The 22,778-nt window shown below is 38.4% G+C and overlaps 1 protein-coding gene across 1 annotated transcript; it reads left to right on the top strand.

Annotated features, from left to right (window-relative positions):
• The first annotated feature begins 252 nt into the window (after positions 1 to 252).
• On the top strand, positions 253 to 21,557 carry LOC149772596 (coadhesin-like). The gene is made up of 9 exons (XM_089947593.1): positions 253 to 305; positions 6,896 to 6,971; positions 9,484 to 9,669; positions 12,271 to 12,441; positions 16,654 to 16,824; positions 17,517 to 17,690; positions 18,562 to 18,731; positions 19,745 to 19,858; positions 21,335 to 21,557. Exons 1-9 carry the CDS (start codon positions 291 to 293, stop codon positions 21,416 to 21,418), a joined length of 1,161 nt encoding a protein of 386 aa, XP_089803719.1. The 5' UTR covers positions 253 to 290; the 3' UTR covers positions 21,419 to 21,557.
• The last annotated feature ends 1,221 nt before the right edge of the window (positions 21,558 to 22,778 follow it).

Raw genomic sequence — 22,778 nt, 5'->3', positions numbered from 1 at the left:
CATTACTCCAAACACTGGCCTAAGAAGAATTACTCTTAAGACTGATTCTGATATCATGTTAAAAACTCGACCCTTTCGGTTGCGAGTTCAGCCTGCTAATCGCTACACCATACACCACGAGAGAGAGAGAGAGAGAGAGAGAGAGAGAGAGAGAGAGAGAGAGAGAGAGAATCTCTACATATCTAAACCGCCTACATTTATTCTTATACCATGCCACTGTAGGAATCGTTCCTTACGTCTTATCTACCATTCGGCGTTAGGCAGTACACGTACAAGAGAGACACAGTTATATGGGGTTCTCACAGGTAAGATCGTATTTTAATTTGTCGGTTTTACGGACTTTCTAATTATAACGTTATAGTCTTTATTAGGGTTTCAAATCTACTCTTCAGCCCATACTTGCACTGATGAGTATCCATTGAAAAGCACGATAATGCTCGTTGATAACAAATCCAACTTTATTTTCCTTTCTTGCTTTAACAGTACTTTGTGCGTGTGTGTGTGTTAGAGAGAGAGAGAGAGAGAGAGAGAGAGAGAGAGAGAGCGAGAGAGAGAGAGAGAGAGAGAGAGAGAGAGAGAGAGATGATGATGATCCGCAGAAACATTATATAAAAAACAAACCGGAATTCTTCACCAAGGGCCTTCGTAAAAGTTCTTAACTTCAACTTACCAAACCATCTGTTGGTCCATTTGACCAAATTTGGTAGAAGCGTTTGCACGTACAGAAAACTTTGTCAAAAGATTCTAAGCAGAGAAAGAAGTTTTGCTCCAAGCTGGGGGATTGGGGTGGGGGGTGGTGGCTGGTTGTTGTTTGTTTGGTTGGTTGATTGATCTGGTATTGGTGTTTCACACAACACAAGAAGGTTATTTAGTGCCTTGAGAATTGTAGTAATTGCCTTTCCCATGAAGACATTATGTCATAAGCAAGAATGTTTCGGACTTAAGCAGAGAGAGAGAGAGAGAGAGAGAGAGAGAGAGAGAGAGATAATTAGGGGGAGTAGTATCCTCAAAATATATTTCTTTTTAAAAAAAGAAACCCGAATTCTTCACAGAGGGCCTACGTAAACGTACTTAACCTCGACTTATCAAGCAATTTGTTCGCCCATTTGACCAAATTTGGTAGAAGCTATAGCACATACAGAAAACGTCTAAAGATTATAAGCAGAGAAGCAAGTTTGCTCCAAGCAGAGACAGAGAGAGAGAGAGAGAGAGAGAGGGATTCGGTGGTTGTTTGGTTTGTTGGTTGGTTAGTTGATCTAGTATTGGTTTTTCACACAACACAAGAAGATTATTTAGTGCCAAGACAATTGTAGTAATTGCCTTTCCCATGAACACAACACGATAACCCAGAGAGAGAGAGAGAGGAGACTAAACTGTCTATTGGGTTCCAAGATTTACAAGTATAACATGCAATCAATGTACCTCTGGATGAAGATTATAGTTAATTTTTAATTCGATGAACTTAGATAAATAAATATATAAATAACAGACAAATTGAACATTATTTTATTTTAAGTGTCTCTTTTCAACAAATATATCATTTAGTAAGAGGGTACAATATAATCGAAAATTTGAATCTGTGCCTGAAAATTGAAGGTGAAATATGCGCATTTCTTTGCATATAGTAAACATTCATAGCATAGCTGAAAATTATATATATATATATATATATATATATATATATATATATATATATATATATATATATATATATATATATATATATATATCATTGGCGGCTCATTCGCGGGAGACCATGCGAGTAGCGCCTTCGGAGTTTCGTCTGTCTCTGGGGTTTGGCATCGTTTGCTGTAGCTATGCAGGGATATGCGTGAGTTACAGTCCCTGTTTCAGTTAGTGCAGACGTATAGCGAAGTCTGAGTTGCTGGGATTGCTGACACACTCTTTTTTCTGTCAAGTTTTTCTACTGCCAGCTGGCCTCTCCTCAAATCAGTGACTGATTTGCCCTTTCGGACCGTCAGTATCCAGGTGCCTTAGTGTTCGGTCTGCACTTCCCAGCCGTCGGGTGAGATTTCGCATGCCTTCATTTTGAGAGAGAGTGTTGCTGATGGTTGACACCAGGTAAGTAAAGTTGTTCATTGCTTCCATGGTGACACTGTCGATTTGATGGACGGGGTAGTGGCGGCATCTTGCGCGCTTATGTATATCCTCCCATCAGTGAAACGGACTCACATTCTCTGGAGGGAATCATCGGTGTGGGTTACTAGAGCGGCGTCATCAGCAAAGAGCATCACCCTTATGAGGACCGACCTCGCTTTGGTCTTCGAGTGCAGTCATGACAGATTGAACAGTCTCCCGTCGGACCTGATGTGCAGAGATACACTATCATGGATGAGTCAAATGCGTAAGACAGGAGCAGGTAAAGTGAGATTCTGAATAGGGTCGGCGTCAGCACGCAGCCTTGCTTCACGCCTCTGTTGATGGGGAAGGAGTCTAAGAAGGATACATCTTACATGACTGTTACCTTCAATTCTGCACGGAAAGAGATCATGCTGCTGAGTTTTGTGGTTGAGCCGTTCTTCCTGAGAACTTCAAATAGGCCCTTCCTGCTGACCAGATCGTATTGGTGAGGTCGATGAACATCATGTTGAGTGGCTGCCCTTGCTCTTTGCTCTTCTCTTGGAGATGACGGAGAAGAAAATCATGTATGTGATTTACCTGCATGATCTGAAGCCACACTAGGAAACCGGGTACATGTTGAGGAGCACGCGGATGTAGACTTTGCCAATGATGCTCAGGAGCTAGATCCATCTTAAATCGTTACAGTCACATCAGTCGCCCTTGCTTTTGTAAAGGGTCACGTTGGCGGCGGAGCGCATGTCTTGGGGGACTGCTCCTTCCTCCCAGCAGAGGCAGAGTAGCTCATGCAGCGGCTCAAGGGATGTTGATTTCTCATGTTTGATGGCTTTTGGCGAGATGCTGTCGCTACCTGGTACTTTGTCGTTTGGGAGGTAGTAGATGGCATTGCTTAGCTCCTCTAAGGTGGGTACTTTGTTGAGCTCCTCCATGGTGGGAAGTTTCTGTATGCAGCAATGGGCAGCATCATTGACTGACGTTTTTCGGTAGTACAGTAGTGCTCCACCCATCTGGCCATCTGTTGATCACGGTATGTGATAATCTCTCACGTCAGAGATTTCACGCGGGGGTGGGTGGGGTGGCACACCTTTCGTCACAGGGCTAGGGCCTTCTTTTTGCCGCTGTACATACGTTGGATGTTTCCAGATTTTGCAATGCTCTGGATTCCATCACACAGTTGCTGAAAGTATTCGTTCGCGCACTGTCCAGCTTTGAGTTGGGTCGTGCTTCAAACATTTCTGAGGGAAGTTAGCGTCCGTTCGTTAGCACATTATTTGTAAGCTATGAAGGCTGTTACTTTATTCTCGATTATTCGTTCCATCTCTGAAAGGTGTGTGTTGAACCAGTCCTGACTTGGCCTTATCTTCTTGTCAAACGTGGACATGGTTGTGCTGTAGATGGTGCTATTCATTATGTTCCACTTGGCTGTGGCATCGTGGTCTGGCAGATCCTGGAGAGAGAGGTCCAGGGAGGAAACATACCACCCCACCTTGGAGGAGACCGACATCTGCGCAGTGTTGATGCGAGGGCGACCTTTTGGTTTGGAGTGGTGTAGTGTGTGTGGCTGTAGACGCACCCTGCTTCTCACGAGGGCGTGGCTGGAGTCGCGGACTGCACTGTTGTAGCTTTTGGCGGAGATGACACTGTTCAGAGCAGAGTGTCTCATGATGACCAAGTCGAGCTGGTGTCAGCGATGAGATCTGGTGTGTTTTCATGACACTTTGTGTTGTGGCTTACACTTAAAGTACGTGTTTATAACCCACAGGTCATGGTTTGTGCACATCTACAACAGTCTCTGACCGTTTTCGTTGGTTTTTTCAGTGCCATGATGTCCAAGGCAGGTAGACCTTGACTCGTGGCTCGCACCTTCTCTGACATTAAAGTCGCTGTAGAGGCATACTAGCTTGTCTTTAGGGCATCCTTTGAACTGTTCGTCAAGCTGCCCATAGTACATAGCCTTTTTGTCTTCCGAAGACGTGAGGGTGGATGGGTCGACACTAAGAATGTTGAAAGGACCTGCAAAAGTGGGAAGGCGGATGGACAAGTGACGCTCAGTACCTCCTGAGGAAAGTTCCGTCGAGCACAGGAAAGTGTTTTTACTGGCGAAGCCAACTCCGTGCTGGCGAGGCTACTCAGGTTTTCGAACCTTCCAGAAGAATGTGTAGTTTTCCTCTCGAAGAGAGCCACTGAAGACTAGCCTGGTTTCCTGGACGGCAGCTATGCTGACATTTAGTCTTGTGAGCTTTCTGTTGACGATGACCGTCTTGTTACAGTCGGAAACCGCCCTGAGGTCATCAGAGATGCGTGAGGACATGGTGTGCACATTCCAGCTTGCAAATCGAAGAGATATAATCTTCTTTGTTGATTATTTTTTCTTTTGTTTGTTGAGGCGTTTCCATCTGATTGTCATGCTGAGCAACGTACTGAGCTTCAGGCACTCACTGGAGCAGGCAGATGTTGGCGGGCCAACACCTTACTGACCGAGAGCTGCCGTATTGAGGCGTGTGATGGTCTACCAGTGGGGCGCAATGATCCCTTCCACCGTCAAAATTGATCCGCGAAGCCCCTTCTCAACGCCAATAGGTTTGGATATATAACCCGTCGACTGCCAGGCTTCGTGTTTTTTCCTCACTCTAGAGAGAGGCTGTAGTGGCCTCTCCTGAACGCAGCCTGGGTGACTGGCTGTGGAGCTTTGAGATCCTGGGCTGCCCAAACGTCAGGATCCTTCTCTCATCCTTGCTGGTGAAGTCCAAAGGAGTGCCGAGCTTTGCATTTGGCACCAGTTTTGATGTAGGAGGTGCCGAAAGGAAGTAGTATTTGACACCCAGTCGCCTTATGGGCTCCACTCCGTTTTATCTGTCTGGGTTTACACTCGTAGTCCGTCCTTTCCCTGAAGATGTCCCCAAGGCAGCGGAGCCATCATCCGATGGCTGGGTCACTTCGTGGTTGTGAAATCAGACTTTCCTTCCCATAGACGAACTGCCGGGCAAAGCTAACGAGTACCATCTGCCTGGGTTTGGAGTCAGAGATTTCCTTATCTTAGACTGGCTGCTTACTTAGGCTAACGAGCCCAGTCTGCCCACCCACTTATGCCGCCGGCCACTCGGTCGCAACACACTGCAGGCTCTGTGAAAACAAGGGGCCCCGTATGAAGGTGCTGCTGTGGACACAATAGTGTAGGAGAGGCCATATGCAAGTATCCTCCTGCCCAGCAAGAGTCAGACAGTGGTCCCTGGCGATCACTACACATGGAAAGGAAAGGCTGTGAGAGACGCTTCACTTTCCTTAGTGGTGAACCGCTCCGGTGGCCTAGTGGTTAGAGCGTCCGCCTCGGATGCGGGAGGTCGCGGGTTCAATCCCCGGCCGAGTCATACCAAAGACTTACAAAAACGGTACTAACAGCTGCCTCGCTTGGCGCTCAGCATTAAGAGGTTAGTGTTAGGACTGGTCGGCCCGGTGTCAGGATAATGTGACTGGGTGGGACATCATGCTACATGTCTGCGGCATGATGCCCCAGTGCTAGACATCACTATAAACTGCCACATTGCAGACATCGTAGCGATATGACTGAAAAATTGTTGAAGCTACGTTAAAAATCCAAATCACATTATATCACTTAGTGGTGATGTTTCGGCATTTTGTTTTTGTTTTGTTTTGTTTTCTGATCGCAAAAAATAAAACCCAGTAACATATCTTTATTTGAAATTTGGTATATAAATGTCAGCGCAAATGAACCACTGGAAACATCAATAATATAATTGTTGTTCCTCAGATCATGAAGTATGAATGAATAATTTATAGAAAAACAAGATTATATAGTCCTCCACGTAATCTCAGGCAACAACTAACATTTTCGAAAACAAAGCTGTTATCAAATGGAAAATAACCTTCTAAAAGTTTCCAAATGTTTACATAAAATCATAGTCACACTTTGAAGGTCTGTTAATGAAAGAATAATATGGAATATGGAAAATATTATCCAGCCAGGTATGTTAATAGGAGAATTAAATTAACCTTGACTCAGACCTTCAAAAAATGTTTACTTTTATTGGTAATAATCCTTATATTAAACCCATACACATAGGAAAATATTTGCTATGTATTAGTTGTTTGCAGAATAGAAAAAAGTCAATGATTCAGGTCAAGTAGAAAATGAACATCAATTTGGAAATGGTCAAGTCCAGCTTACAGTTTTCCAGCGTAAAATAGATAATAAATAAATACATAAATACAAAATAAATACCTAAATAAATAAACAAAAAAAAATTAATACATATCAATGGAAATTAAATATATGTAACAATATACTCGCGAGTCTTATATTTTTCATTGTGGCTTTCACTTTATTCACTTCTGTCCTAGATAATTTTTAAATTAGAAATCAAGTGGTTAGGATATAAAGAGCTTGAGTTCAATTATCAAACTTAGGAGAAGTTTTTTTATTTTGCTAAACCACGATCTTTAAATTTTCATGCTGCATTCAATTCATGAACACATTTTTACCAGTTTTGGTTGGAAATAGCGGAATGAGTTTGATGTGGTGTATACTACGAACAATCGAATCATGTGTCCTGGGAATAATTAATACAAAATCGATTTGTGTACACACACCAACAACCGAAACGTTATTATGAAGGGGTGAATCTTTTTCAGATGCAGTCGTAATGAATAATATTGCCTTTTACATTTTCTTCCAGATTATTAATAAAAGATATACAAGTCGTCTGAAAAGTGGCCCTGTTTAATCCAAACGACACGAGCATGTTATCTCACTTGATTATTTTCATTCAATTTTCAGAAATACAATTGCGAAATAATGCCTCTCCTGATTGCATTTCTTGCCGTGTGTACGTGTCTTGGACCCAGCGTTGAAGGTACAGATATAAATCCTTCTGAGACGATAGCATTGTATGCTAAATGGTCATATAACTTCTTATCATGTCGAGGCTATTTAGCGCGAAAACAGCAATTAAACCTTCTTCGATATCGATCATCGACTTTTGCGTGATTATTAATTTTTGTCTTGATAAAACTTAATTGTGTTCTACATCATTTTTATAACATTCAGTTGATGTTCATTTCTGCAAAGACCGTTTATTACGTGTATAACTTATTTAAAAAGCCAATGGAACTCGCACTGTGGTTCACTTCATATCATTTCTTTTGTGGTCACGTAAGAAATAGTCTTGCGAAATATTACCAACAATTGTCTGCTAGGCTACTAGTTTGATCAAGTTTTAGCTTTCACTACAAATATGTGTGGATCTTGCTCAAATAAATGCCAGAATGAAAATAGCGATATTTTATACAGTTCGGTGACGTGACGGCGTCAATAGATTAGTGCCGACATTGGGAGTAGAATCAGCATAGAAGTATGTTAATGCATGGGGTAGAATAATATACAAGCATGTTAATGCATGGGTTAGAATAATATACAAGCATGCTAATACATGGAGTAGAAGCAGTCTACAAACATGTTAATGAATGGGGTAGAAACAACACGGAACAACGTTCAGGCAAGGAGTATAATCAGTCCATATTGTGCATCTAGGGAGTAAAATATAAACATTTTGATGCAAGGGGGAATAACAATTTAGGAACATGTTAGAGCAGGTTTTAGAATTCATTCATAACCATGTTAATGCACGCTATAGAGCATTTTAGCGAGGAGTAGAATATATCTATAATCATGTTAATGCAGGAGTAGACGCAATATGGAAGCATGTTAATGCCGGAGTAGACTCAGCATGGAAGCACGTTGATGCAGGAGTAGACGCAACATGGAAGCACGTTAATGTAGGAGTAGACGCAATATGGAAGCACGTTAATGTAGGAGTAGACGCAATATGGAAGCACGTTAATCCAGGAGTAGACGCAATATGGAAGCACGTTAATTCAGGAGTAAACGCAGCATGGAAGCACGTTAATGCAGGAGTAGACGCAGCATGGAAGCACGTAAATGCAGGATCAAAAGTATCATAGAATCACGTTAATGTAAGAAGAAAAAATAACACAGAAGCTGGATGATGTAAGCGGTAGAAGCAGCACAGAAACACGTTAATACATGTGTAGCAGCAACACAGAAGCACGTTAATGTAAGGAGTGGAAGCAACACAGAAACACGTTAATGTAAGGAGTGGACGCAACACAGAAGCACGTTAATGTAAGGAGTGGACGCAACACAGAAACACGTTAATGTAAGGAGTGGACGCAACACAGAAGCACGTTAATGTAAGGAGTGGACGCAACACAGAAGCACGTTAATGTAAGGAGTGGACGCAACACATAAGCACGTTAATGCATAAGTAGAAGCAACACAGATGCACGATAATGTAAGGAGTAGAATTAACATATAATCGTGTTAATGTAAGATGGAGAAGCAAGCTAGAAGCATATAAATGCATGCAGGTGAAGAGATCCAAAAGCATATTAATGAAGTGAGTAGAATCAATCTATATGCATGTCGTGGGATGGAGACGCGATCTATAATTATAATAATGCAAGGAGTAGAACCGTTCGTCAGCATCTCTACAAACGGGGTATAATCAATCTATACGTATTTTAGAGCTTTAGATCAAGTTGTAGGTACAATGTATAAGAATGTTAATGCAGGAAGTATAATCAATCTATGTTAATGCAGGGAGTATAATCAGTCTATCAGCATGTTAATGCAGGGAGTATAATCAATCTATAAGCAAGTTAATGCAGGGAGTATAATCAATCTATAAGCAAGTTAATGCAGGGAGTATAATCAATCTATCAGCATGTTAATGCAGGGAGTATAATCAATCTATAAGCAAGTTAATGCATGGAGTATAATCAATCTATAAGCAAGTTAATGCATGGAGTATAATCAATCTATAAGCAAGTTAATGCAGGGAGTATAATCAATCTATCAGCATGTTAATGCAGGGAGTATAACCAATCCATAAGCAAGTTAATGCATGGAGTATAATCAATCTATCAGCATGTTAATGCATGGAGTATAATCAATCTATCAGCATGTTAATGTAGGGAGTATAATCAATCTATAAGCAAGTTAATGTGGAGAACTGAAGCAACCTAGAAACAATATATATGTATTTTTAAAAGCTTATCCTTAAATTCATTGACACTATCTAACTAAACCTAAGATTTAACGGTTAGTGGACCTCTGGATGCCATGTTTGATTCCCGGTTCCAACTTGGGCAGTTATATGTTGTTACCCATCTAAATTAAGGTGTTTCTTCTAAGTTCTCTGCTTTTCCAAACCTCAGAAAAACCAAGCAAATCCAACATCTGATCTTCAAATAGCCGATTGCATAATAAGTCATAAGCAGATCGATGAGAGTTCAAAGTCAGATGAATAAAGCTAAAATTATTCACGGTTCTTCTATTATTCATAGGTTTCCTATTTAGTTTCTCCGCACCGTGGACGGAATGGTCTGCTTGCAGTCAGACATGTGGCAGAGGTGTTCGTACACGAACGTACAACTGTAATGTATTCAATCATTTTACCTTGCAATACCACAGCTGCACAGGAACGCCAGTACAACAAATAGAAATATGTAATGTTCATCCATGTCCAGTTGGTATGTTCACTTTTTCAATGTGTATATTTTATGTTTGTCTCCAAGACTTATATATATATATATATATATATATATATATATATATATATATATATATATATATATATATATATATATATATATAATAAGGAGTAAGGGTACAATGGCAATGCTTAACAAAATTAACGGTTCTTCTGTTATTAATAGCTTTCCTATTTAGAAACAAAATTAACCTACTAATAACAGAAAAACCGTTAATTTTGTTAAGCATCTCCACTGTATCCTTACTCCTAATGTATATTGTTACGTGTTTAGGCTCGAATAAACAGTAACACAAGAAAGAGTGAAAACAAGAAGTTTTGAAAAAAAAAATATAATAATTTATTTTCCTGGAAAATTTCTGTAAATATAAAAAATGTGAACTTACGGTTTTACAGAATCAAATCCAAAAATAATCCAAGAATATAATTTTAGGACTCCTAGTAACAAAATGTTCGACTGATTTCAAGTTAGAGTTCCGACGAAGAATCCAAGATGGAAGACGATGACATATAATGTATCCTGTAGTACTGAAGACTACAGGTCCTTGTAAAAACAATAATTATCACTCCGGTTTTGGAAATTTTAATAATTTGATAAAAACTGTCCTTGTTCAACAATTTCACATAAGCACACGTATTTTCCAGAAAAATGACAGAATTAGTTATGTATATTTCTCACCCATGCGACAGAGAAAACTAGCTGTTTTGCCAAACTTACTTTTCTTATCTCAATCTGGTTATGTCAGACCAGTCGTTTCAGTCAAGGTGAACACGCGCTCAGAACTACTTTCAAAATAAGAAACCCTTTTTGTCTTCTGCTGTGCATGACGTAGTTGTTTTAAAATCAGACCACAACAACAACAAAAAATGAAATACATATAAAAAACATAGTAACTTAAGATACATTCATCTTTGAGGACACACCATAAAAACACATTTCGAGAGAGACAAAGACACACACGCATACGATGTCGAGCTGTTTGGTATTATGCTAGTTGGTTCCCCACAGCATGGTCAGTTTTATCTTATATGCAGGCCTAGCTAAATACATTTTCATGTCAGCGTCATTAAATGTAGCTAAAGCTACGTAATTAGTTTTAAATACTTCGTGTGAAACAAAGTATATACTGTTAGCTACAATTAATGACGCTGACCTAAACAATAACTGCTACAGAGAGGATAAAATTCTCAATGATGTGTGGAATGAACTATGACAGAAAACACTGATCCATGCACAAGGACTATAGACCTATACACTTGATAGCCCCCAAGCGCTCTTTACAACTATAGAACACTTAGTAACAGCCGGAAAAAAGTGTTATGTCAAATATGCTTTATTCTAACTTTGTTAAGCATCTCCATTGCACCCCAACTGAATCAAACATATACCTTTAATATCTAATGTCAGACATGCTTTATTCTAATTTTGTTAAGCATCTCCATTGTACCCTAGCTGAATCAAACATATACTATAATATCTAATGACAAATAATGCACTTACCAGCACACATTAATCCGTAAGCAAATTTCACGGTAGCACTTGTCATATTTCCATGACAGAGAAATAAATTTTCAAAGAATCCGTGAACTTTAAAGTTTAGTACACGGTTATCCGCCAGGGTCCGTATTTGGAGGGTCTTTTATACACGGGAGTAATTTTGCAATCAATATTAAGGGCAACACAAGTATGTCACAAACAGTTTCACCTCCTTCAAAGAAAAGGAGTTATATACGATAGTGACACAGACCACTCATTACCCGTGAATAACACAAACACGGACACTCATGCTAGATGTAACTTTTCGTTATAATAATATAATATATCATAGGTGTTGACCCAGTACCGTTTCATTATTTACAATATAATTTTCTAAAAAGGAACTGATGAAAATTCTTGTTTTACTTTAAAGGAAATTACTGGGTGAGAAAAATAATCAACGTTGGGGTTTGAAGCGAGACAAAGAAATCCCAGTTGCGGGGTTACATTATATGTCTCCCCCACCTCGGAAAGCCTCGTGGGGAGACAAATAATGTAACCTTTTGACTGGGATTTCCTTGTCTCGCTTCAAACCCCAACATAGATTCTGTATATAAATATGACAGCACTAAAAAGAAACAAAAATGCTAGACGCATCCAGAAGCACATAACACGCCTAATCTAAGTTGCAAGTTACTAACTCATATGTTGAGTTGTAATCATCCATCCTCATGTGGCAAGGTGGTAGGGGAAAACTGAATTTTCATTGTTTTACGAAAATCTGTACCCTATTGTGGGCGTGTAATATCATAAGTGATTGGGCATGGGTCAGGGCTAATTATGGCTTGCAGTGTAGTGTCTGTTTCATATGTAATGAAATCAATGGCAGTTGTGCAAACTAGTTTTGAGGTATACATTTATAGGGTTTAACGGCAAGCCATCACAGTTATGGATCTATAGCACGGACAGACAGTTCAAATCCCGAAAATCTGAAAACAATTAACCTTCCAACTAAACGTAAATATACAAAGATATAACAAAAATTGCAAAAATATTTTAAAATCTTGATAAGACTTGTAAATCCTAAATGTCTTATTATTTTAGATGGAAACTGGGGTGTATGGTCAACATGGTCTCAATGCTCAGTCACTTGTGGTACTGGAACAGCTAGGCGTTCCCGGTCGTGTGATAACCCGCCACCAAGTTCATCTGGCAAATTCTGTCATGGGTCGACGACAGAAACAACTTCCTGTAATTTAGCACAGTGTAGTGTAGGTAAGATGCCACTAATGTTCTGTTATGTTACATTATCCGACTGCACCGCTGAAACGAATCTCAATCATCTGCTGGTAAATCCAGGCACATCATCATTATTCATTAGTCGTAATCACTCCCACACTCCGACAGTTACTCATTTACGTTGCTGTCATGTTTACCCCGACCCAGAGTAGCCCCAGTTTGAAACATGTATAATCAAAGTAATTCTGACAAGCCATTGTTTGATGTTAAACATTGCCGAAGGCTAGCACTAATCCATTACGTAAGATTGCCGTAGTTAGAAGTGGAGAGCCGAACATAGGAGTTGCGAAGCCACAGATAGCTAATTATCACCTAGGTGTGGAAATGTTGTCCAAGATCAAAAGCAGTTGCCTGAAGAAGTGGGAGAGTCTTAACTTCTTTTCCCTGCAAACAGACAGACAGGTTGAACTGGCCGCTAAGACGATTGGACAGGGTCACAGCGAAACCCAATCAGAATGGAGATAGGCGAGAGACGTTGATTTGGGTAGAATGATACCTCCGCGTCTTCCGGCCAGAATTAGTTCGCTGAGAGAAATTACCCAGAGAAGAGGTTAGCGTAACTCCGAATAGCCATTCGTTATTGGCTGGAAAATCTTAGAGCAGGACATTCTAAGTACAGAGAGCTTCAAATAAGGTCAGTGGGATATTTGTTCGGTCTTTGTGGAATGCCACTGCATTTTAATTGTAGGTCGTATGTATACTTTATTATTACTAGAGTCGTAGTACGAAGAATTACTTTGTCTTGTTAATATGTTTGCATATTTTGAAGAAATGAGTTGATATTTGTAAAGAATTATATAGCTTGCTAGCCGTCGTAAGAGTTAATATTGTACTTTGCTATGTGGGTATTTTATAGTAGACTAACACATGTGTTCATATGATTATAGATTTTGCCATTGATGAATATTTGTGTAATGTACAGACATGCGTCTGATTGTTGTCAGATTGTAGTACGATGAGATTAAATATATATGTGTATATACTGTCTGACGCAATGTATTGATGTCTGTATGACAATTCGCTGATAGCGTGTTATTACGCTGTTGTTTACCCTGCAAGAAGTGTGTGGGAATTTCGATGTGTACGCATGCGTGACCGAAACCGTGATAGCTTATCTGATGATTAATTGTCGATATAGTGTGAGGTGAGATGCGATACAACACACGTTAACGCCTTGTGGTTTTTCACAGGAAGCTTTGAGGGACAGACCAGTTACAGCTTGGTCCCGTAGTCTCAGATAGAGAGACGGAGGAAAGGAGAAGAAAGGTGAAGTTGAAGTCTGGGAGCGAAATTGGAGGAGGAGATAGTAGAGAGGGAAAGGAGAAGAAAGGAGAAGTTGAAGTCTGGTAGCGAAATTGGAGGAGGAGATAGTAGAGAGGGAAACGGAGACGAAGGAGGAGTTAGAGAAACGGAAAGAAGGAAGGAATTAGCGGGAAAGAAAGAGATGAGTAGATGGAAGGACGGGGGAAAATCGAACTCACACTGTAAATCACGGGATGAATTAGGTTATCACTTGGTCGAGGGAAAAACGAGTGATTGGAAGTTATCGTTTTTAATTATCAAATTTATTAAATTGTTATTGATTGAATTTCATCTTCGTGTTCTCTATAATTTAATCGTCGGCATTGCTGATTGGGGGCTCAGAACTGTAAATCTACCTCGTCACTAATTTAACTTTCTAACCTCACCAGCCAGGGTGGAACTTTCATCATAATTTAATTAAATTATATTGGAAGAACCCCACCCCAATGCGTGCAAACGTCACAGTCGTAATATTATTCAATATAATTGCAAATATGCAGACAGACACAGCACCCCCTGTCTTATCCGGTAGAAAGCGTTATTCAGCATTAGCGACCCCCTTGGTAATCCCACCGCCCCTTTTGAGAACCAGCGGTTTAATACATTTTTATTGAAATTTAAGCAGATAAACATTAGAACAAATCCTTACAATATTTGGCTTCTATTGTCAGATCTTCTGCTGCATGAGATTAGTATGAATCATATATATATATATATATATATATATATATATATATATATATATATATATATATATATGAGAGTTCATGTGATAGTCAGTGTGGTCTCGTTAGTTCTCATTGTCAAAACGCTTGCACAAGAACACAACATATTTTCTGCGTCATTGATTTAAATGTATACGCACTTAACCGATGTATCTAGCTATGGAAGGTTTGAGTCAGCACTAGCATTTACACAGATGAATACATGTTAATTAATTAATCATTTACAAGCTCATTCTCATATACCATTTGTTCCCGATCTATACTAGCGAATCGGATCCCACAGGTCTGGTTTACGATAAGGAGTATTATTGATTGGACTCCGTGTCTGTAGACGGGCTCTCTATGACGACTATGAACAAAAAACAAAAAAACAAATAATAACACAGACGTTATCAACTGCAATCCAAAAGACCAGACGAAGTTGACAGCTCACCTGCTTGGTATGAAAGGGACATTGATAAATAATTCAATTCAAGAATAAGCGAAGTCAACTTGAACAACACGTAGAAACGAAAACAACTGGGACCAAAGCAAAGTTAAGTCTTTTAACAACAATATTCTCGGTGTGCTATTAAAATCACTGATTGTCCTGGAAGCTATACAAGTAAAAGTTCGCAAACTAGAGACCTTCTAAAACAAGCGTCTGCGGATTATGTGTAGACGTTTCGGGAAACAAAAAGCCTGAAACACTGATACGCATCAGTGGACTAATGGTCTAATGTAAATCGTGTTGAACAGATTGAGGAAAAGAGGTGAAGGAGGTAGCTTGAGCATGTGAGTGCCACCGTTAGTACTACCTAGGATATCCTTCTTCTGGACATCTGGGGAGGGCAAGTATATTACACATTGAGACATGCCGAGGGACGTTGCAGAAACAAATGATAATGTGTGGCCTGGGGAATCATCAGTGAGACAGGCCACAGACTAGTAGTAGTGGACCTCTCTTCTGGAAGCCTTATGTACCACGTAAGGCAAGAATAAGATTAAAAGAATAAATAATTTTGTGTGAAGAGAAATATTCTCTGTGCCACATAATGTAGCTTAATATAACCGACTTCATAGTCTGACGCTATTTTTCTAACACGATCAACTTGCTCACGGCGTATATTCGGTACTGGAAATACCCCGAAAATTCATATTGCTTCCGGTATAGCAGGGTAAGCTATGGCCAGTACTTACTAAATTACAGATGAAAAGTAATTCCATAGCATTGCGGAACGGAACGAATGTAATGCGCAGGTTTGTGAAAGACCCCCTCACCTCCTTCCCCGCCAGTATTAAACGGGTAGACAATCCGTTTGGAGGTGGCATAATTTCTACGATAACCGAAGAGGGAATTATTGTTTTCTTCTTCCTAATAATAAAATTGATTTCCCTCATTTTACTTTAGTTTTTCTAGTTTCGTTTAAAAGTAAGCATAAATGTGGGAACATATTAACACCAGTGTTATTCATTGACCCGCGATTTGGGTGAGGATTATTATAGTGTGTCAGATCTCACATGATTTGCTGGACCGATACATCTCCTGACGTAATAATTTACTATTACCTGGATGGGTGCACGATTACAAGTTTGGTTCACATTTTTAATGACATATATGTTTCTATATTTCTCTTGATAGAATTGGTAAATAGTGGTGTGAAAACTATCGCAATTTTACACACTTTGCTCGTCACGGAACGAGCAATTCTCTGCCAGATGATAATTAGATTTAAGCCTTTCTTATGACAAACAGATGTGAAAGTGAAATTGAATGGACACACTAGACATATTAATGAATCAATTAAGAATTACAAAACTTTAGGCAACTAAACATCTTTTTCATACGGGTGGATTAATCAGTCGGCTCAGCGCAAGCTAATAAAACCGCAGTTTTGTTTCTGCTGTTACTAATCAGCAGTGGCCAAGTGCGCATGTTCTAGACGGCTACAAAGATGAATTATTCTGCATCGTTTTGTTTCCAAATTGTCTAAGCAGGTAAACAGTCTAACCGTCAGGATAAACTCTCGCATGGGAAAAATAATGTTTGACGAATTGTAAGAAAAAAATCATCAAAGCCACAAAGTAAGAATGAAACCCCAGTAAAAAGTAAACGAACTTACTACCATACTGGCACTATTATCACGACCTCTATTAACATTATTATTATTATTATTATTAGACGGCAGCTGGAGTGAATGGTCGAAGTGGTCTGGATGTACAGTGACTTGTGGTGCTGGAAACATGAGCCGGATTAGGGCATGTAATAACCCGAATCCCGCCAACGGAGGCCATTCTTGTCATGGAAACCATCTTCAAACAGTCGCCTGTAACCAGAATGCATGTCCTGTTGGTAAGCATATTCAATATGAAATAATGTAGCAATGACAAATATATTAGATACAACCAGGATACTTTATGACTTCTACACGACCAAAGATTAGCAGATGACAATGAAATTCAAAATCGCCAATTTAGCATGCATTTATTTATTTTAAGGATTGTGACATTCTGTTCCATTTTTAATGTCGTTATGTTCTAACTATATAAATTTTGCAGACAGAGCATTCCTTACTTGAAATATTCGCTGCCATTTCTTGCAAGAATTTTCCTACCTTTCAGACTTAACCGAAATAGCAGAATAGTTGCCGGTTTCATATAAAATATTTCCATCTATTTTATGCCTAAAGATTAATATTAGTTATGCTGACTGGTAGCTCATTTTTACATTCTACAGACACTTTATTACGTGAAATCGAAATACTCCCTTAGATGAAGTTATCTAATAGAACTGAATGGTACGCAGTTAGGTAACACTATGCATATCGCTGCGTCCATTGCAGGGCAGGTGATTTAAACATCTGTAAATTTATAAACCAGCATCAGCAAATCTTGTAATATATACAAAAATAAAACACATGATACTAATATGATACATGATTTGAAAAAAATATCTACCTAGTTTTGGTTAACCACTTGCAATCTGATTTTAGTCAGAAACCTGTACTTCGGACATTTATAAGTGACAGTGAGTTCTCATTTCAGATGGACAATGGTCAGAATGGACGCCCTATTCACCATGTGACGCCACGTGCGGAAATGGAACGAGGTCCCGGTTCCGTATTTGTGACAACCCTCGTCCGAGCGATGATGGAAATTATTGCATTGGAAGCAGCTATGAAATTTGGCCATGTGTTGCGGGGCCCTGCCTAGCTCCAAGTATGCTACAAATAGACCTATCTGATCTCATTTTTCTACCGACCACTTTTTCACTTCCTCTTGATACTGTAACTGGGATGAACCACGTTTTAAATTATTTCAAAGAGATGACCAAGAGCTTCTATACTTGTATACCAGCACAGAACCTGATGCTTTCCAAGCATTTATCTGTAGCAGTCAAGTAAATTTTATATATATATATATATATATATATATATATATATATATATATATATATATATATATATATATATATATATATATATAGATAGATAGATAGATAGATAGATGGATAGATAGACTATAACAAGTCGTGCTTGATAATTTGAATGGGATATGTTCAAGCACAAGCGTTTTTTGTATAGTTTTAAACTGTGCTGTGAAATGACGTGTTGATTCTCCGTATGAAAAACAGTTGAACTCGAAACGATGGGAGTCATTTATTTACTCGAGGTCTTGGGGGTTTTAGGTGCTAAAGAAATATTTCTTATGGCGTGGAAATTCGATTGAATGATGTTTGATTTATCAAAGTTTAACTGAATATATATGATAAATTCTTTTGAGAGGCACCTCTAATGAGGTTTTAATTTAAAAATAACCGAATCTGGTGTCTAGATAATATAGCAATGATATAAGAAAACGTATACTCTCCATCAAGCAGCTTTGCCGGTTTACAAATGCATGGTTTATGATCATGCTTTATGATTCGAGCATAATTTGATACTTCTTGTTCCATCCAATTGTTTCAAGGATTTAGCTTTTGCACTTATGCATAAATAATGTAAATGATATATTCCTTTTAATAATTACGTGTAATTATATCAGAATGTGTTATAAATATATAAATTGCATTAACTTTTCCACATTTCAGCTAGTCACGTCTGTAACGGCAGCAAGACATTGTCTACTGTGATTCTTCATACATCTGTATCTCACACCGGCGACCACAAGTGTCTCGTAAATAATAATCATCCGTCTGAGGCAGTTCTAGAAGAATTTTGCAATGCTCCGAACAAACAGACGTGGACGTTTGATACGAAGGTTGGTATATGTTAAATTGTAATTTAATTGCTCTTTCTCTAATTCAGTGTGCATTACTTGATAATATTCGGACGGCACTGATAGCCTCGTTAAATATTCAACTTTAAGAAGAATCAAAATGATGCATTATCTATGGAAGTATCATGCGGTGTTTCCTATGTCAGTTTCGTTCCGTAGTGTGGCGTCACGCCCTGTGTTGTCCACATTAAACTTCGTTTCTATACAATAACTTTTGAGGGACTTCCTGGAGTGAAATTAAACAGTATCAGGCTTCATATTAAGATTAGGTTCGATTTTCATGTGTTTCGACATTATTTTGGAGAGGTATGGCCCCTGTTTGACGTAGTGCTCAGTTAATCAATGTTCTATCAATAAATATTGAATAATTTTAATATCAGGTATTATTTTCCAAACACATAGTTCGAGTTTCATCGTTTTCCGGAAAAAAACGTTTATGGAGTTATGGCCCCTGTTTGACTTACAACGTTGCCCTCTCCTTTGATAACTTTTGAAAATAACTTCGAATTGAAACCAAATTTAGCAAGTGGCTTTTCCTTAACAAGACTTGGGCCATATATGATTTTTGGTGATTATAGACAAAGAGTTTTACTGACTTATTGATCTTGTTTTACTTAGCACTTTGCCCTTCAACAGCATGATATTTCGGGAACATCTGTTTCTAATAATGATATAATTTTCCTTTCAATACTCAGGTGAAAAATACTAAACTATGCAGTTTAAAAGGATTTGAAAAATAACAAGATGAAACAGTTATGAGGTAAAATAAAAATTTGAATGGTGCTTGCATTCATTGTAATATTGTAGTATGCTTATGAATAGCTTCACCTTAGACCGTTATATATATATATATATATATATATATATATATATATATATATATATATATATATATATATATATATATATATATATATATATATCTGTGTGTGTGTGCGTGTGTGTGTGTGTGTGTGTATTCTAGTTACCTATATATCTGTCCATCTAATGTGCAGGTGGTTGGTACATGCAGCACGGTAGCGAGGTACACGCCTATTGGATTTTTGGATATGGTTGCCGAAGAAGAACATTATGGGATATTTATGGGCTGTACACAGACAGGGTTTAAGGTAAACAAAACACCAACAGAAAATAGACTTCGTAATACATGTGCATTTAGGTATATATAAAGGAGAACCATTTTTCCGCATGGTGACCTCACGAATCGGGCAAGATACCAGCAAATTTCATCCCAGAATCCATTAAAATGGCTAATTTGAGAACTCCTAAAACTTGCTGAGGGCAAATGTCTTTTTGATTTCTTTCTTTCTGTTCTCTTTTAGCAATAACTGTGTGCAGCAGGTTTTATCATTATTAAGTTTTTAAATATAACCGTTTAACATTATTTGCCAAACACAAGTAGATATAAGTGTTTTTCTTCTTGCCTTACATTTGTAAAGGGCAGGGTAAAAATTACCCCCTCAGCCACCCCTCTAAAAATAAATAAATGAGAAAGACCAAAAGACAAGAGTTAAAGGCTAGACAAATTAAATGTCTGTAGTACGGTGAAAGATATAGCTTTTTCTATTTGTCGATATAAAGTATGGTTAGCTAGTTAAGTGTGAGGAAATTCCACAAATATAGCATATTCAAGGTACGCAAAATGGACGAATAGTCCACAATTCCGCAAATTATGCGAATAATTCGCAGTTGGTTGGAATGCCCACGCGTACGTGGTTACATAATTTATGTGTCAGTTCTTTGTCACTCAGATATGCACGGAAGGAGTGTCAGACTCAAAGCTGAATATATTTCTCTAGCTTTGTTTTCGTGTCATAATATATACTCGTACTTAAATCCACTAATATTACATATGATTCCACGATTAACACTTCAACGACGACTAGGGCAACAACTGTCTTTATTGTTGCTGCTACTACTATTACTGGTACCACTATCGCTACTACTACTACTACTACTACCACAAATACATCGCTTTGGCTCGACCATACCATTCCATGGTTAATACAAATTCAGCAGCAATTTTATTTAAAAGAAAAACCACAGACTAAAATGCTGCTATCTCTGTTTTTTTCTACTGAATTTGTTGCAATAAAACAGTAGAAAGAAGAAACAGAATAGCAACTGTTCTACAACTAATATTCCTGACAATACTTTAAGTATCATCAAAGTACTATTACTACGGTTGTTATTCTCTCTTGTCGTGAACTACTAGAACTACCACTTCTTTTCTGCTGCTGTTGTTTCTACTAGAACGTCTTGTTTCTACTAGAACGTCTTGTTCCTACTAGAACGTCTTGTTCCTACTAGAACGTCTTGTTTCTACTAAAACGTCTTGTTTCTACTAGAACGTCTTGTTTCTACTAGAACGTCTTGTTCCTACTAGAACGTATTGTTTCTACTAAAACGTCTTGTTTCTAGTTCCGCTGCTTCTACTATAACTTGTTCTTTCTATTTATGTTATTACTACTTCTACCTCTACAACAGCTGCTACTGCTGCTGATACTACACGTGTTAGTTCTAAGTATGTTGCTACCACTAACAACCACAATCACAACTGTTATTTCTTTTTTTTTTTTTTGCAGCTTGCAAGTCAAGATTGTATGACGCCTCTTCATATTGCAAACGTCGACCATGATGCTTCCAAGTACCACGTGATTCTATGGTAGTTTATGTATTAGTTTTCCTACAGTAAACCGCACATTCAATAGACTTCCTGCCTTTCATCTATTAATCAATTTTTGTACAATTAACTAATTAGGTTTGTTTTAATTGAAACAAAAGGTAAAACAATGATATTAAATTTGTGTTGTATACAACATTTGCAACACCTTTCCAACATACGCCTTAATTTCAATAGTCGCATGATTAACTACAACATTACTGGCATGAAATGGATGGGTGGAGAAAGCTACGATTAGGAGAGTTCCATCTGAGTGTTTGGGAGGTTGCGAGTTCGAGTTTCAGTCTGGTCGCGCACTTTTCATCCCAGTTTCATTGTAGATGGATGCTTGTTAATGGTGAAAAACATCGCTGTCTAGTCAGACCAATGAAAGAACAATGAAAATATATCCCATTATACATACCTGTAACAAGTAGTTAAAGATTGACTTGATATTAGAAGGGGGAACGTAGATGTTACGGCTAATCGCTTAATTTGAATAATAAGATATAGCATTTTATTCATACCATTCTACGCGAGACGTTCATGATAATCGTCTGTACTCTTACAGCATATTTACTTGAAAGACCTGTACTCAAGACATACATATGATAAAGGAAATGGCAGATACTGTGTAATCAGTTGTAAATGGTTGTTGTTGTAGCAGGGTTTAACGCCATTTTTAACACACGGTAGGCTATACATGGCTGCCAGTATTAATGGCGGAGGAAGAACCCGGGGAAACCCAGGAAAGAACCACCGACCCACGATAAGCTACTGGCAAGCTTTCTTAGATACTTACATTGGCCGAATCTGAAACTCGAACCCACACAGACAGAGGTGAGATGGCAGTGATCCGTAACGGTTAGCGCGTGAAATTGTGAATGTAAATAATTTAGACATGGTTGCCAATTGTGCACACCACATTACAGGCAAAATCGTTTCACAACTAACTACGACATTTTTACTATAAATTATACGTTAAGGTGTATGTACCTATGTTCGTCATTTCAACGTATATTTTGGCCATATGATTTCATTTGAGCACGACTAGTAACTATGGGTTGTAGTTAACTCTGATTGGTAGGAGTACTTACATGATATTATTGTAATTTTAGATAGATAATACTTGTTCATTAACAGCCGTTGGAAGAGGCAATTTAATTTTTTAAGTTACCGAAACTTTACCAGATATTGATAGGGTGCAAAACTTTCATATTTAATTTTGATTTTATACTTAAACATGCTGGAAAAGAAGTTATTCATCAGTGACTACTGCGATTTAAATATATCACCACCATAGTGTGAATAAATCTGTACATGCGCTTTCATGTATGGCGTTAGTCCAGACTCGTTTAAAATGCCTT

This window comes from Sinohyriopsis cumingii, unplaced genomic scaffold (assembly GCF_028554795.1).
Source record: "Sinohyriopsis cumingii isolate HCF-2022 unplaced genomic scaffold, ASM2855479v2 utg001348l, whole genome shotgun sequence".
Lineage (NCBI taxonomy): Eukaryota > Metazoa > Mollusca > Bivalvia > Unionida > Unionidae > Sinohyriopsis > Sinohyriopsis cumingii.
Note: the sequence above shows the minus strand (reverse complement) of the source record. Positions and strands in the feature narration are given on the sequence as shown.

Coding starts and splice junctions, on each gene's coding strand:
- LOC149772596 (XM_089947593.1), top strand. Junction 6,972..9,483: donor TCTTGGACCCAGCGTTGAAG/GTACAGATATAA, acceptor TATTATTCATAG/GTTTCCTATTTAGTTTCTCC. Junction 17,691..18,561: donor GGGGCCCTGCCTAGCTCCAA/GTATGCTACAAA, acceptor TCCACATTTCAG/CTAGTCACGTCTGTAACGGC.